General features: G+C 34.6%; 1 protein-coding gene across 1 annotated transcript in view; it reads right to left on the reverse strand.

The window, feature by feature from the left end:
• Nucleotides 1–13799, reverse strand: part of SUCLG2 (succinate-CoA ligase GDP-forming subunit beta) — a 317191-nt gene that overhangs the window by 256016 nt on the left and 47376 nt on the right. The window contains exon 2 of the mRNA XM_023498103.2: nucleotides 1227–1368. Within this exon, the coding sequence (XP_023353871.1) occupies nucleotides 1227–1368 (142 nt within the window). The remainder of the gene's footprint in view (nucleotides 1–1226; nucleotides 1369–13799) is intronic.

Below are 13799 nucleotides of genomic sequence, written 5' to 3' on the forward strand. Positions count from 1 at the left end.
AAATTTAGAACGGATTTTGTCAGACCCATCATTTCACAGATGAGGAAAATAACACTAAGGAAACAAAGTCACACAAGTTAAAATCATGAGAGGTATGATTTGAATCCAGATCCTCCCCTGTACTATACTACTTCAAAGCAACAGACAGACAGAAAACCTTATTTGTTGCTAAAGGACCTTTATAATGTAATTCTAAACCTTTCCCAGGCATACTTTATATTAGTTTCCTCATGTACTTCATGTTCCCCTGTGAACTCTTTTTCCCTCATGTATGGCATTCTATCCCCTATAATTTCTGTGCTTTTGCATAAACTGGACCCCATCCATAACAGGCACATTTCTAGCTTTATTCAAGACTCAGATATAATGTCACAACTTACATAAAATCAGTTCATGGGCTCCATCATAATTACTCTATACTTACTTTCTGTACATTTTGTATATAATTATCTATGTATATGTTATTTGCCTTTAATATAATATAAGCTCCCTGAGATCTTCTAAAGGATCTGATTTTTTCATGTTTTTCATTGTATACCAGAGTAGCTAGTTGGCATGATACATAGAACACTGGACAAGAAGACTTATTTTTGTGAGTTCAAATCCAGCTTCAGACAATTACTAAACATATGATCTTGGACAAGTCACTTAACCCTATTTGCCTCAGTTTCTCATCTGTACAATAAGCTGGAGAAGTAAATGGCAAACAAATCCAGTACTTTTGCTAAGAAAATCCAAAACTCATAAAGTCAGACAATGACCAAAATGACAGAATATAATAGTTGTATTCCCTGAAACTAGATGAGTGCCTTACTTATAAGTAAATAATTAATGAAATTAATTTAATTATAAATGATTAACCATAGTTTCCTTTACATGAAAAACTATAATCTTTTGGACGAGATATTAAACTAGAATCCTAGCCCTCCTCCTAGTATGTGTTTTAATTACTTAATTAGTTTGTTTATTTTTAACACACATTGCTTTATGAATCATGTTGGGAAAGACAAATCAGAGCAAAATCGAAAGCCCATAGGAGAGATAAAAAAAAATAAGTGAACATAGCATGTGTTAACTTACATTCAGTCTCCTTAGTTCCTCATAGTATGTTGATATAAACATCTCAAATAAAAGACCCCACAATTAAACAATAAACTTTCTATCTGGGTAAATTAATTAACGTGAAAGCCCATTGTTAAATGACCATCACTGGTCATTCAACTTACTTAGTCTCTTAGCAGCCTCCAGAGCATCATTGGCTGTGTCAGCCACGAAGAATCTTTGTACTTTCACTCCATTGTCAGACATCAACTTTTTACTCTGGTATTCCTGTAGGTTCAGCCATCTTCTGGAGATCAACTGAATGCCCTATGGAATTAAGAAGGAGAAACAAGGAAAACTCATTAAGAACAGTTCCCATAATAATTAAGTAAATTGGAAAGTTCATAAAATCATATAACAGAATGGAAAGAGATCTCAGAGGCCATTTAATCTAACCCTCTTTTTTTCACAGTTGTGGAAACCAAGACCCAGAGGAGTCAAGTGACTTTGCCAAAGTCACACAGGTAGTAAAAGATAAAGATGGGATTAGAACTATGGTTTTATAACTCCAAAGTTAGTAATGTTTTTGTTGCTCCCCCCATCTCTTCCTAAATCTCTCTATCAGTTAAAAAAGAAAAATTCTTCTGGATTGGTTAAATATGCCAAGAAGGCCATTATAAATGTTAAGGTAGATAAGGGGGACAAGGAGCATAGAGCTCCAATTTGACTAGCTTGGTTACCAATTACTAATATAAACAGACTTCCTTCCATTTGACCAAGGATGCACATGTTAAACATGGAATATGTACAAGAGCTATACTCAAGGTTTTAGAGGTTATTATAAATGAATGAGATACTGGGCTACTTTTCAATTATACACCAAACCAGTAAATTACTTATTAAGTACATTTTTCTTGCTCAGCACTTTGAACAGATCCTATTGTCCTGAAAATGTAAAAATTGTGTCATAGAGTTACCATTTTGATAGAATAATTTGGCTTCTCAAACATTAAATGAGGCAATATTTAATAATGAATCTCACCAACTCTTGTTTAACTTTGCATCCTAGAAGGTGAGGAAGGGACCAAAAGAATGGCATGGACAAATGAATTAAAAGATTTCAGTATCAATGATGAAGCATAATTTTCACATTTTATGCAGATTGTCCAATAGTCAATCAATTGTCTTTTTAAATGGCAATGGACTTTCAGTGTCTCTTGTCTAAATCATCAAGAACAGAGAGATGGTTAGACATCTTCAAGAACAGAGTCTCTATTAAAAATAGGAAACCCAAATTGTTCTCCAAAAATGATAACACAACCTTGTAAAGGTGTTTTCAAACTTTATCACTATGAAACCATAGTTTCAGAACCACCTATTCCAATCTCCTCATTTAATAGGCCCAAAGAGTTGGAGTTATTTGAGCCAGTGTCTCCTGGTCATTGGCTCAAAAGAAAAAGATATAGAATCTCTTTAATATAAGAATACAATAATTCCAGAAAAACTCAAGATGATAGTAAAAAAATACCCTCTGAGGAAAGAAGAGATCAGCACCTTAATGCTACCCTTACAAATAAAACATAAGTCAATAGATTAAGTCTGTACTGACTTACTAATTTCAAAATTATTAACTGAAAAAAAAAACAGTTTGAAAAGGGCATTTGAGAGACACTAAATAACAGGCAATGTGGTTAGAATCAATTCCTTTTCATTAACGTGCTCACTGTATTAATTTTAAAAAATGTTAAAGGAACCTGCTACACACTAATTGCCATTGATCCATAGCTCTGCTTCATAGATATATAATGTATATTGAATATACATATTGATTGTAATGAAAACCTGATCTAAAATCTTCTGGTTTTAAGTTTAAAAATGAGGCACTGGTTACAGTCCCAGAGCTGCCAGCAGATGGCAGAAGATAATATCATACAGAAGAAAAGTGGGAGGAGTCATTAACCACTGTGCAAACCTATCCTTTGGGAAAGTAATTTTCCTCATTGGTTCATTCATTCAAATATGTGTGTGCACACATATGTGCAGGTACATGTGTGTATGTATATCTATGAATATAGACATATGTATGTATATATGTATGTATGTATATATACATATGAAGATTAAAATTTAGCTCTACCTCTAGTTCTATATATGTATATTAAAATACATGACATTTATGAAAGGCTATATGCTTTTAATTATATGTTTAAATTCTCTTATTTTTCAATTAACAAGCATTTATTCTCTTCCTCCATGCAAAATAAGTGCAACTACAGTAATGATTAGAATGCTGTTGATTGATACTCTTCATTTCTTTATTTTGCCTTTCTAATTTATTTCATAGTCCTAATTTTTTAAAATGCTCTATATTTTATATAGATTTGTATAGGATCATGGATTTAGATTGAAGAGATCTCAGAGGCCACCTAGTCTAATCAGAGATGAAGGCACTGAGCCCCAGAGTAGAAGTGGCTTGTCAAGATCTGAAAGGCAACAAGTGGTAACCTCTACAGCCCAATCCAAGTCTCCTGACTCCAAATCCAAATCTTCCATTCTACCATGTTGGCTCTAATAATACAATATTACATAAAAAGTGTATAGAGTGAATGTGTACCTAGGAGGAAGGCACATTTCCAGTGCAGCAAAAGCATTCAAATATCAAAGCAAAGATGATAATAGACTTAACTGCTAAATTCTTGACAAAAATCACAAATATATAGAATCTCAGCAAATAGATGGGAAAAAAAATCTATCAAGTGTCTATTGTGTGCCTGGAGCTATGCAGAAAAGTTAATAAGGTCTGTGGTAGCCGTGGAAGACAAGGAGAAAAAATAAGTCTTGAATTGGACTTTGAGAGATATCCACATAAGAACACAAACATACCAATGTAGACAGAGGAAGAAGCGGAGCCAGCTAAAAAAGAGTGTCCCACATTATTTCATAATCTGGGGCTGTAAGCTGGATAAGTGTAATACTAAACAAATATTGAATGATACTAAAATATAGATTTAAAATTGATTATTGAAGACTAGAGGCATTGGCCTCTAGTTCTGGCTGGTAGGAATATTGAAAACTATTGATTATTGAGCATGAATGCGATTAATTTTTCCCAGTATCCCCTTCCTTACCCTCTTAAAAAGTCATTCCAAATAACTAAAATGTTTTGTAAAGAAAAAAGAAAAGAGAAAAAATAAGTTAAAACTGATCTTTTGGAAAATGTGTGAAACATTTCATATCCATTGACTATACACTTTTACAAATGAGATGGTGTTTTCTCACTTCTCTTAAGCTACATTTATCTATATTATGCAATATTTACTTTTGATTATTGTGAGGTTGTCCTTCCCATTTACATTTTTAGCATTGTGAGTATCGTTTTCTTAGATCTGCTTCCTTTTTTAATCAAATCCTGTATATCTTTCATGTTTCTTTATATTTTTCATATTTGTCATTTCTTATAATACACTAGTATTTTATTACATTTATGTACCACACTTAGATATTCTTTAATTGATAGGTTCATATATTGCTTGCTACAACACAGAGTGCTATAGTTTCGCGTATATGAAAACTGTCTTTTTATTAATTTGTCTTGAAACGTAAGCCTAATAGCAGAATCTATAGGTCAAACGACATGGGCATTTTAATAATTTTACTTTCATAATTTCAAATTGCTTATTCATAGCTCCTAAAACAATGTACCAGTATACATACATATTAATGTATGTGTATATATATATTTAATGTACTTGGTATATTTTAATTGTTTCTACATCTTAGATATCAAACTTTACTGAGAAATTTGCTAGTTTTTTCTCCCATTCAGCTGCTTCTATAGTTAATGCATTAATTTTCTTTATGCAGAAACCTTTCATGTAATCAGTTATCTATTATATATTTTGTGATTGTCCCCCTCTTTCTTTGATTAAGAATACCTCTCCTGCCTAGAAATATGAAAAGTATGTGATTTCTTTGTTTTCTAATTTTTATAGTATAGTTTTTACCACTGAGATCATGTGTCAATTTAGACTATATCATAAAATGATATAAAACACTGGTTTAAACCTGATTTCTACTTTTGTTTCCCTAGGTTTATTTATCAAATATCTTATCAAAATTTTCCCAGGTAATTTTTTTCTTGTTTTATAAAATAATGGTTTATAGAATTATGTTATTTCTGATTCTCTCTTGTCTAGACAATACCATTGTACTACTTCTTTTGTTTTTAAGCCAATGCCTAGGGGATGACTAGGATGAATAGGGGATGAACAATGGATAGAACAGCAGACTCTGAAGTCAGGAGAGCCTGAGTTCAAAATCAGCTACAGATACATGACACTTACTAGCTGTGTGATGCAGGGCAAGTCACTTAATCTAGCTTGCCTCATTAAATAAATAAATAAAACAATATTGAATGGCTCTGTTTGATAGCTGCTTTTATAATATTAAATTCGTTTACTCTGCTATATTCAGTCTGGAGAAATTTTCTAACATCTCTCTGTTATTTTATTAAATAAATAAGAAGGAGGAGGAAGAGGAGAGGGAAAGAAAGAGGAGGAGAAGGAGGAGAAAGAAAAAGATGAAGAAAAGAAAGAGGAAAGTGAGACATAAGGAGGAGAAGGGAAAGAGAAAGTCACAAGCTTGCTGATGGAAAGAATATCAGGCCAGAATAGAGAGCCATGGTCTGAGTACAGAAAACCCCCAGAGCTAAGGGAGTGTAGAAGAGTAAGTGAACGGAACATGTCTTGGAAGCAGGATCTTGAGTAGACAATGCTTGGTTAGTGTAGTTCTATTTATTAGATTTATTTGAAAGCAATCAAAGTGATTTTCTCTAAAGGTAGATGATAAATAGTGAGAGAGGTGGATCAGTGACAGATTGATATTAGATTGATGAGGAAGATTGTTAAAATGGAGGCATTAGCCTCTAGTCCTGGCTGGTAGGAATATTGAGGCTGGTAGATCATCTGTGCTTGGACAGTCTGACCTGCAATGGGCTCGAGCCAATCAAGAGTGTTCATTCACTAAGTCCAGTACCAATATGGTGAACCCCCAGGAAGGGACAGTAAGTGAGACTGCATAAGCATGAGTGAGCAAGCACAGGTCAGGAATGAAACAGGGCAAAGCTCCCCTGCTTTGATGACTGGTTAGTGGCAGGGTCAGCCAGTGAGTAGTTGCTGTACTTCTAGCCTGGGTGAGATGAGAAAACTCTGAAGAAAAAAAATCTACCATTCTGGCTTTTTTATTAATCCTTCCCAATATAATATTTGGTTACAAGGCCATATTATTTTCTCATCTTAAAGAGCCACCCACTAATCAATGCTATGATGAGTTGGAAGCAGACAAACTTTCTCCATGAAAAGCATGATGGATTTTAAGTACCATTAATCTTTTCTAGTGATCGAAGAATTTAGAAAAGTCCAAGAGCCTCAGTGTCACATGACCTATCACAGAGGCAGGTGAAATATCAGAAGGAAACAAACACAGATTAATTCTTAAATTACAAATATAAAGAAACTATTTGTGAACAAATCTTGTTGGAAAAGATAGCACCATTCATTCTCTATCTGAAAATAATTTCTGCCAACATCCTTGTCTATTGTTCACCAACACTGTTCCTGATGTGAAGATGAAGACAGGGATATCCCTGAATACAAAGTGAAGGTATCCAGAATGACATTATGGACTCAGATGCAAAGATCTGAACTGCAGGGCTAGCTGGTGATCTTCAGCAGGGCATTTCTTGGCATTCAGGGATCTTAATTTGTTTGCATTTCGTGGATTGTAGCACAGTAAACCTTATGGACAGCTTCTCTACACCCTTGTCATCCCCCATCACTACTTCCCAGTGAAGAGGCTGGGGTTAGATGAACTCTCAGATCTGATACTAGCATACTGAGAATCAAAAGTCAACATCAGAAATCTCCCTTCACTTTTCCTCCTTCTCTGTCTCTGTCTCTCTATGCTAGTGTCTTCCTGATTCTCTCTGTCTGACTCTGCCTCTGTCTCTGTCTCTCTCTCTCTTTCTATCTCTCTCTCTCTGTCTCTTTCTCTCTTCTTTCCCTCTTTTTCTCTCTCTTTCCTCTCTCTCTTTCTTTCTCTCCCTGTCTTTCACACACACACACACACACACACACACACACACACACACACCTTGCAGTCTAATTTTATTCAATTTCTCTTCACTTCCTGGGAGTTTGAGTAAACTCTTGCTCCACATTCCCTGTACATGGTATTCCACCTCCCACTTTGATATATTTATATAGCTGGTCTTTCATGTCTGAAATGTGTGCCATTCTTACTCACTTCCTTCTTAGAATATCTAGCCACAAGTCCTTTCCTAATAAACCTCCTCCCACCCTCACTGTCTTCTCACCCTCCAGAAATTACTTTGTATTTGTTTATTTCTGTGCACATTGTATCCTCCTAACCACCTACAGGTAGAATATATATGAACCATGTTAAGTCAGGGTCAGCTTTTATCTATTTTGATTCCCAATGCTCAGTATAAAACATTGCATTTGATAGGTATTTAATTGATAGCCACTGAATTTGTCAAATTTTCATTTCAAATGAAGGTTATGTGGATAAGCACATTTGGAGAAGAAGCTGTGAAAATTTCAAATTAGTGATGCTATTAAGTGTAGTAGACACTGAGCACTAAATAGCATAATTGCTTATTATGTTAAAATCTCCAATTCACATAAGTTTCCCAACTTGATAATTATACAATGGGATGTACAATGCCAAACTACTGAATAACTCAAGTTTGAAGGAAATGTAGTGGCACGGTGGATTGAATGCTGGGCCTGGAATCAGTAGTTGGGTGACTCTGGGTAAGTGTTTCAATCTTGTTTGCCTCAATTTCTTCATCTGTAAAAATGAGCTGGAGTAGGACATGGCAAACCACTCCAGTATCTTTTCCAAGAAAATTCCAAATAGGGTCAAAAAGGTTCCAACATGCCTTGAATGCTGAACAAAAATAAAATGGAAGGAAATGGGAATAACTCATGGTGTGGATTGTTTGCTATTTTCATGTGTTTCCAATAATTTACCTAGTACTGGTCTTAACCTTAATTTTTTTTCTTTTTTTATAAAACAGTTTTATTTTTGAAACACATGCATAAATGGTTTTCACAAAAGCTTGTGTTCTATTTTTTCCCCCTTCCTTTCCTCCCACCTCTGGCAAGTAATCCAATATATGTTAAAAATTTGCAATTGTTCCATATATGTTTCCACATTTATCATGTTGCGCAAGAAAAATCAAATCAAAAAGAAAAAAAATCAAGAAAGAAAACAAAATGCAAGCAATCAAAAACAAAAAAGTGAAAATACTATATTATGATCTCAACTCAGTTCCCACAGTCTTCTCTCTGGATGCAGATGACTCTCGCCATCACAAAACCATTGGAACTCGCCTGAATGACCTCATTATTGAAAAGACCCACTCCAACAGAACTGATCATCACATAATCTTATTGTATACAATGTTCTCTTGATTCTAGTCACTTCACTTAGCATCAGTTCATGTAAGTCTCTCCAGGTCTCTCTAAAATCAACCTGCTGATTGTTTCATATAGAAAAATAATTTATTCTTAATCTTAATGGTAAAGATTATACTATAAAATTTAGAAGACAAACAAATCACATACTTCTCACATCTATAGGCAGGAGATGTATTTTTACCCAAAGAAAGAGGGGGCAATCACAAAATAAGGAAGAAAGCCTTTTGGGGATGAAAGGCAGAATGTTGATCTGACTCCTGAGGTCTAAGGTGACACCTGCGGAATAAAGAGTTTGTCTCCACCCATTTGAATAGACCATTATGTTACAGTCAATCAATCTCCAAAATAGTGAAGGTCCAGGCAGATTTTGGAACAGACAGAAAGGGGCTATGGGAGAAGAGAAGAGAGCCCAAAGGCTATATTGTAATATTCCATCTGAATTTTACATCCAGAAGAGATCTTGAACAATTAATCCAACCCAGTCTTTCTGTACTTGTGGAAACTAAGGACCAGAAAGGTTAAATGGCTTATGTATCACTTAACAGACAATCACTACACAGTTATTAAGCGTCTACTAGATCTCATTGTAGTGAAACATAAAGTAGATCATAACCCATTAGAAGAGGCTGGATTAGAATGCATATCTTTAATCTTTAATCAAAATGCTTTTTTCACCAGGCCTTGCAGAGAATCTTTTTTTTCCAACTGGGCCTAGAAGCATGCAAGCAGAAAGTGAGGGCCCCCAAGAGTGGATGCCCCAGCTCTAAGAGAAGCCACCACCTACTGTGGCCACATCCTTATACACAGGCTTCAGGGCAAGAGCAGGCTTTTGAAGTTCATTACAAGAAACTTCTCCTCTGCCCAGCAAGACTAAATTAAAAATCAAGACCACTCACAGCACAGGCTTTTATACTAAGGTTAACTCGACTAGGAAAAATATACTTTCACAAACATTCCCTTCCTCTGCTGGTCCTTTCCCTCTCCCCAGGTATGGGTTTCTAGGAAAGAGACATTTTGTGCTTTGGGCCCAGCTGCAGCAACAGTTTCAACACTTTCTGGTTACTTCTGATGTCTGGTTTCTCTTATCAGAGGAAAGAGTGAATTAAACCTCAGATGTAGGGATTTATTTAGAAAATCACTTATTCAGCAAATAATGCTTAAGCACCCACAGTCAGCACTGTGTGGCAAGCCAGGGGAGAGAGAAAAGACAAGGATGAGATAAAAAAGTTAAGAAGCTTACATTCTAATGAGGGATTACTAGCACAGATAAAGGGAGGGAGAGAAAAAGGGGAAAAAAACACATTATAGTAACTACTATGTGCCAGGAACTGTGCTAAATGCTTTATTTTTTTTTTTACTTTTCATTTTCAAAATATATGCATAATTTTCAACATTCACCTTTGCAAAACTTGGTGCTCCAATTTTTTTTCTTCTTCCTTTCCCCCATTCCCTCCCTTTGACAGCATGTAATCCAATATAGGTTAACCATGTGCAATTCTTCTATACGTATTTCCACAATTAACATGCTGCACAAGAAAAATCAGATGAAAAAAAGAAAAAAGAAGACAAAAAGCAAACAAATAACAACGAAAAAGGTGAAAATACTGTGTTGTGATCCATTCAGTCCCCACAGTTCTCTTTCTGGATGATTTAAATACTACTTCTGCAATCCAGGCTCTCAGTCACTGCATTGGCCTCCCAATTGGTCTCTACTATCAAGTCTCTTCCCTTTTCAATCTACCATCAAGAGGGCAAAGAGAGTTTTTGTACAGTCTGGATATGACCAACCATGTCACTCTCCTTCTGAATAAGCTCTAGTGACAGAAAATAGATTGTTTGAGAGATAGCAGGAGGACAGGTTGGCTAGGGAAGCAAGCTGGTCCTAAATTGCAAAACATTTTATAATTCAAACACAAGAGGTTTTATTTGATCATAAAAACAATAGGAAATCCATTAGCGTTTATTGCATAGTGAGTGACATAGTCTAATTTGTTCTTGAAGGATTTTGTAATATTTAAAGGAAGAATTGGAGTGGGAAGAGATTTGAGACAGTGAGACCAGTTAGGAATTTATTATGAGTTCAGGAAAAAGGTAATGAGAGTCTAAACTAGGGTGGTGGCCATGCGAGTAAAGGGAACGGGACAGCAATGAGAGATGCCATGAAAGCAGAAACAAGACTAGTAAATGTATTGGATCCGTGGGCTGAGAGAGAATGGTGAATCAAAGACAACACACTAAATCTGTGAACCTGAGAAATTAGAGGTATCTTTGATGAAAATAGGGAAATCTAGACAAAGGCTAAGCTCAGGAGCAAAAACAATGATTTCAGTTTTAGACCTGTTGGTCATAAAGAAGATCTAGATTCACTGAAGCTCAATTTCCCAATCTAAGGATAATAATGGCCAGATTGCTGTACTGTAGCATTCCTGTAAGGCTCAAATGAGGTAATATATTTTAAAAGCTTTGCAAATCTTTAAGTAAAATGAGTTATTTATTTCCACCTTTCCATTGCTTAATATAGGCATTCAAAAATATAAATATATCTGTTTGTAATGTTTTGGATATATCTCAAAGATTTTGATATGTAATGTTGTCATTTTCTTTTAAATATTTTACTCTAGTTTTTATGATTTCATCTCTTAAAATATACAAAGGCAACTCACAGTTCTCAGTGAATAAAAATGTGCAAGATGCTTTACAAGATGAAACACAAACTCTATAAAACTACTTGGAAAAATGCTTAAGCTCCTAATAAAAGATTGATAAATTAAAGCAACTTATGCCCATTAAATTTGCAACAAAAATCTTTAAAATAACCCAATTCAATGCTTAGTGGACTCATGGAGCCATCATGGTAGAATTGAAAGCAAAAAGATCAGAGTTGATAAGGACTTGGAGGTCTGATCAAGTCCATCTCTAATAAAAAATCTTCACCACAATATCCATAACAAGAAGTTACTCATTTTCTACAACTTTGAAGACCTCCAATAAGAGGTAACTTACCACTTAGTAGTTTCTCATTGTATGTGAGGATAGCTGTAATTGGAAGGAAACTTTTTTCTGACATCAAGCCTTGATTTACATCTGCATCGCTTGCACTACAAGCCCTACTTCTCTCTTCCAAAGCCAAACAGAATGCTCTAAGTTCTCTTCCTGATAGCCATTCCAATACTTGAATAAAGCATTATTTCAACACAAAGGAATACTGAATTTGCAGTCATAAGAACAAGTTCACATAAAGTCTTCTTCTAACTGCATGTGTGACTCCCTGGGCCCGTTTGCTCAATTGTAAAATGAGTGAACTGAATTATATGACCCCTGAGATCTCTTCCTATCTCCTATGATCCATCTCCAGAGTTTTCATTCTCTTGCTTGGCCTCCACCAGTTGCTAATCCCCAGACTACTAATGTCAATTATAAACTGATATGTCCAGAATTAAACGAGATGTTACAGATGTTGCCAGATAGCATTTGAGAGAACAGGGCATGAGAAGTTCCATCTTGCTTGAACCTGTGCCTCTCAATGTAATTCAAGTTCACATGAGCATTTGTGGTGACTGTATCACTCTGGTGATTCTTACTGGGTATCAATTCACTAGACAGCCCCTCATCCCCTCCAGATCTTTATTGACCTCCTATTTTGTCCTTGCAAACTTATTCTTAAACCTAATTGCAGTACTATATATTTATTATTATAATGTTTCCATTTCTGGCTTTAAAAAAGCCAGATTGTATGTAAGAAGTACTTAAAGAAGTGACTGCGCAGAATAAGAAAAATGACAAAGATGATATGGAGAACTAAGGAATGGTCAAAATCAGGGATTAAAAATATAGTAAAAGTTAGCAAAAATAATCTAGCTCTTCTGGCCCATAATTCTCTTTTGGCAAATGTCCTAAAAGGATTATCAAAAATGGGCAAAAAGTCACCTGTCCAAAGATTGCTATAGAATTATATACTACTACTACTTACATGTACATATATGTTTGTACAGAGATATACATGCTTACACACATACGTACATACATATGCATAGCTATAATGTTATATAATTATATAATAGTCACTATTATGTACAATCGCAAAACACTGGAAGGACACTCAATATTCAACTGATTCAGTTAATGAACAAACATTTATTTAGCACCTATTATATGCCAAAGAGTAAGGAATTGGTAAATTATGGCATATTAATTTAATGAAATATTTTAATAAAACAAATAATTTTAAGTATGAATAACAAATAAATGAGAAACATAAAATACGTTTAAAAAAATCTCATGAAATGTTATGGTGAAAAAAACAATCTGAATAATGGAGTATAAAGAAAAGTGAATGAGGAAAAAAAAATCCATAATGTATTTTGCTAAAAGATAAAAGAGGGACAAGGGGAATATTATGATACTTTATCTTTTCCAATTAATTTATTTTCTGTTTATCTTAGTATTGACATTTGCAGTTAAGCTTATAATAAAATACTTATTTAAACATATTTAAAGGTCCTTATGAAATAATTCAAAAAGAAAACTCAAATATAGAAGAAAAATACACATCAGAATCACACAAGTTGAAAAGTGAATGGAAGTGAATACAAAAACAATAGATTATTATAGAGACTAAAGGCAAGAGATCAAAAAACTGCTGCCACATTATGTACTGAAATGAAGTTAGGTAAATGTACTTAATTGAAAGGCAAATATAATTAGTTATATTAATGTTGTGCTGAATAATTTTAAAATAAGTGATTTTTTTTTCTTCCTATCTGGTCAACTGTAGGCATTTTTCTGACTCACTGGATTTAACCATTGTTCAGAGGGCAGAGTATAAAAGAAAGAGTGTTGATTTTGAAATCTGAGGGCCTATCTCTACTGTTTATAAGTGGTGTGACTCTGGGCAAGTCACAGACTCTTAGAAGACTCTTTTTTCAACTACAAAATGAGGGCAGTTGGTTAGATGACCTTTCTAAACTTCGATCAGGCTCTGACATCCCATGAGTCTCTAATTCTGGACTTGGAAAAAACTTAAAAGAGAAACAATACATGAAGATTTCAGAGCCTGTGGGGAGGAGGGAAAAGACATCCAGATAAGAGAAGAACCAGGAAAAAAAGGAATGAGAAATGAGTGAGGGGACAAAGGGAGGCCAGAGATGAAAAGATAATGACTAAACAGACAAAATACACCCTCAGAAAAAAATCAAGGCAGAATATTAGAAAGGAAAAAGGAAAAAACAGTCATGATCATGAGATATTTTCTACCAC

The sequence above is a fragment of the Sarcophilus harrisii genome, chromosome 1, assembly GCF_902635505.1.
Source record: "Sarcophilus harrisii chromosome 1, mSarHar1.11, whole genome shotgun sequence".
Classification (NCBI taxonomy): domain Eukaryota; kingdom Metazoa; phylum Chordata; class Mammalia; order Dasyuromorphia; family Dasyuridae; genus Sarcophilus; species Sarcophilus harrisii.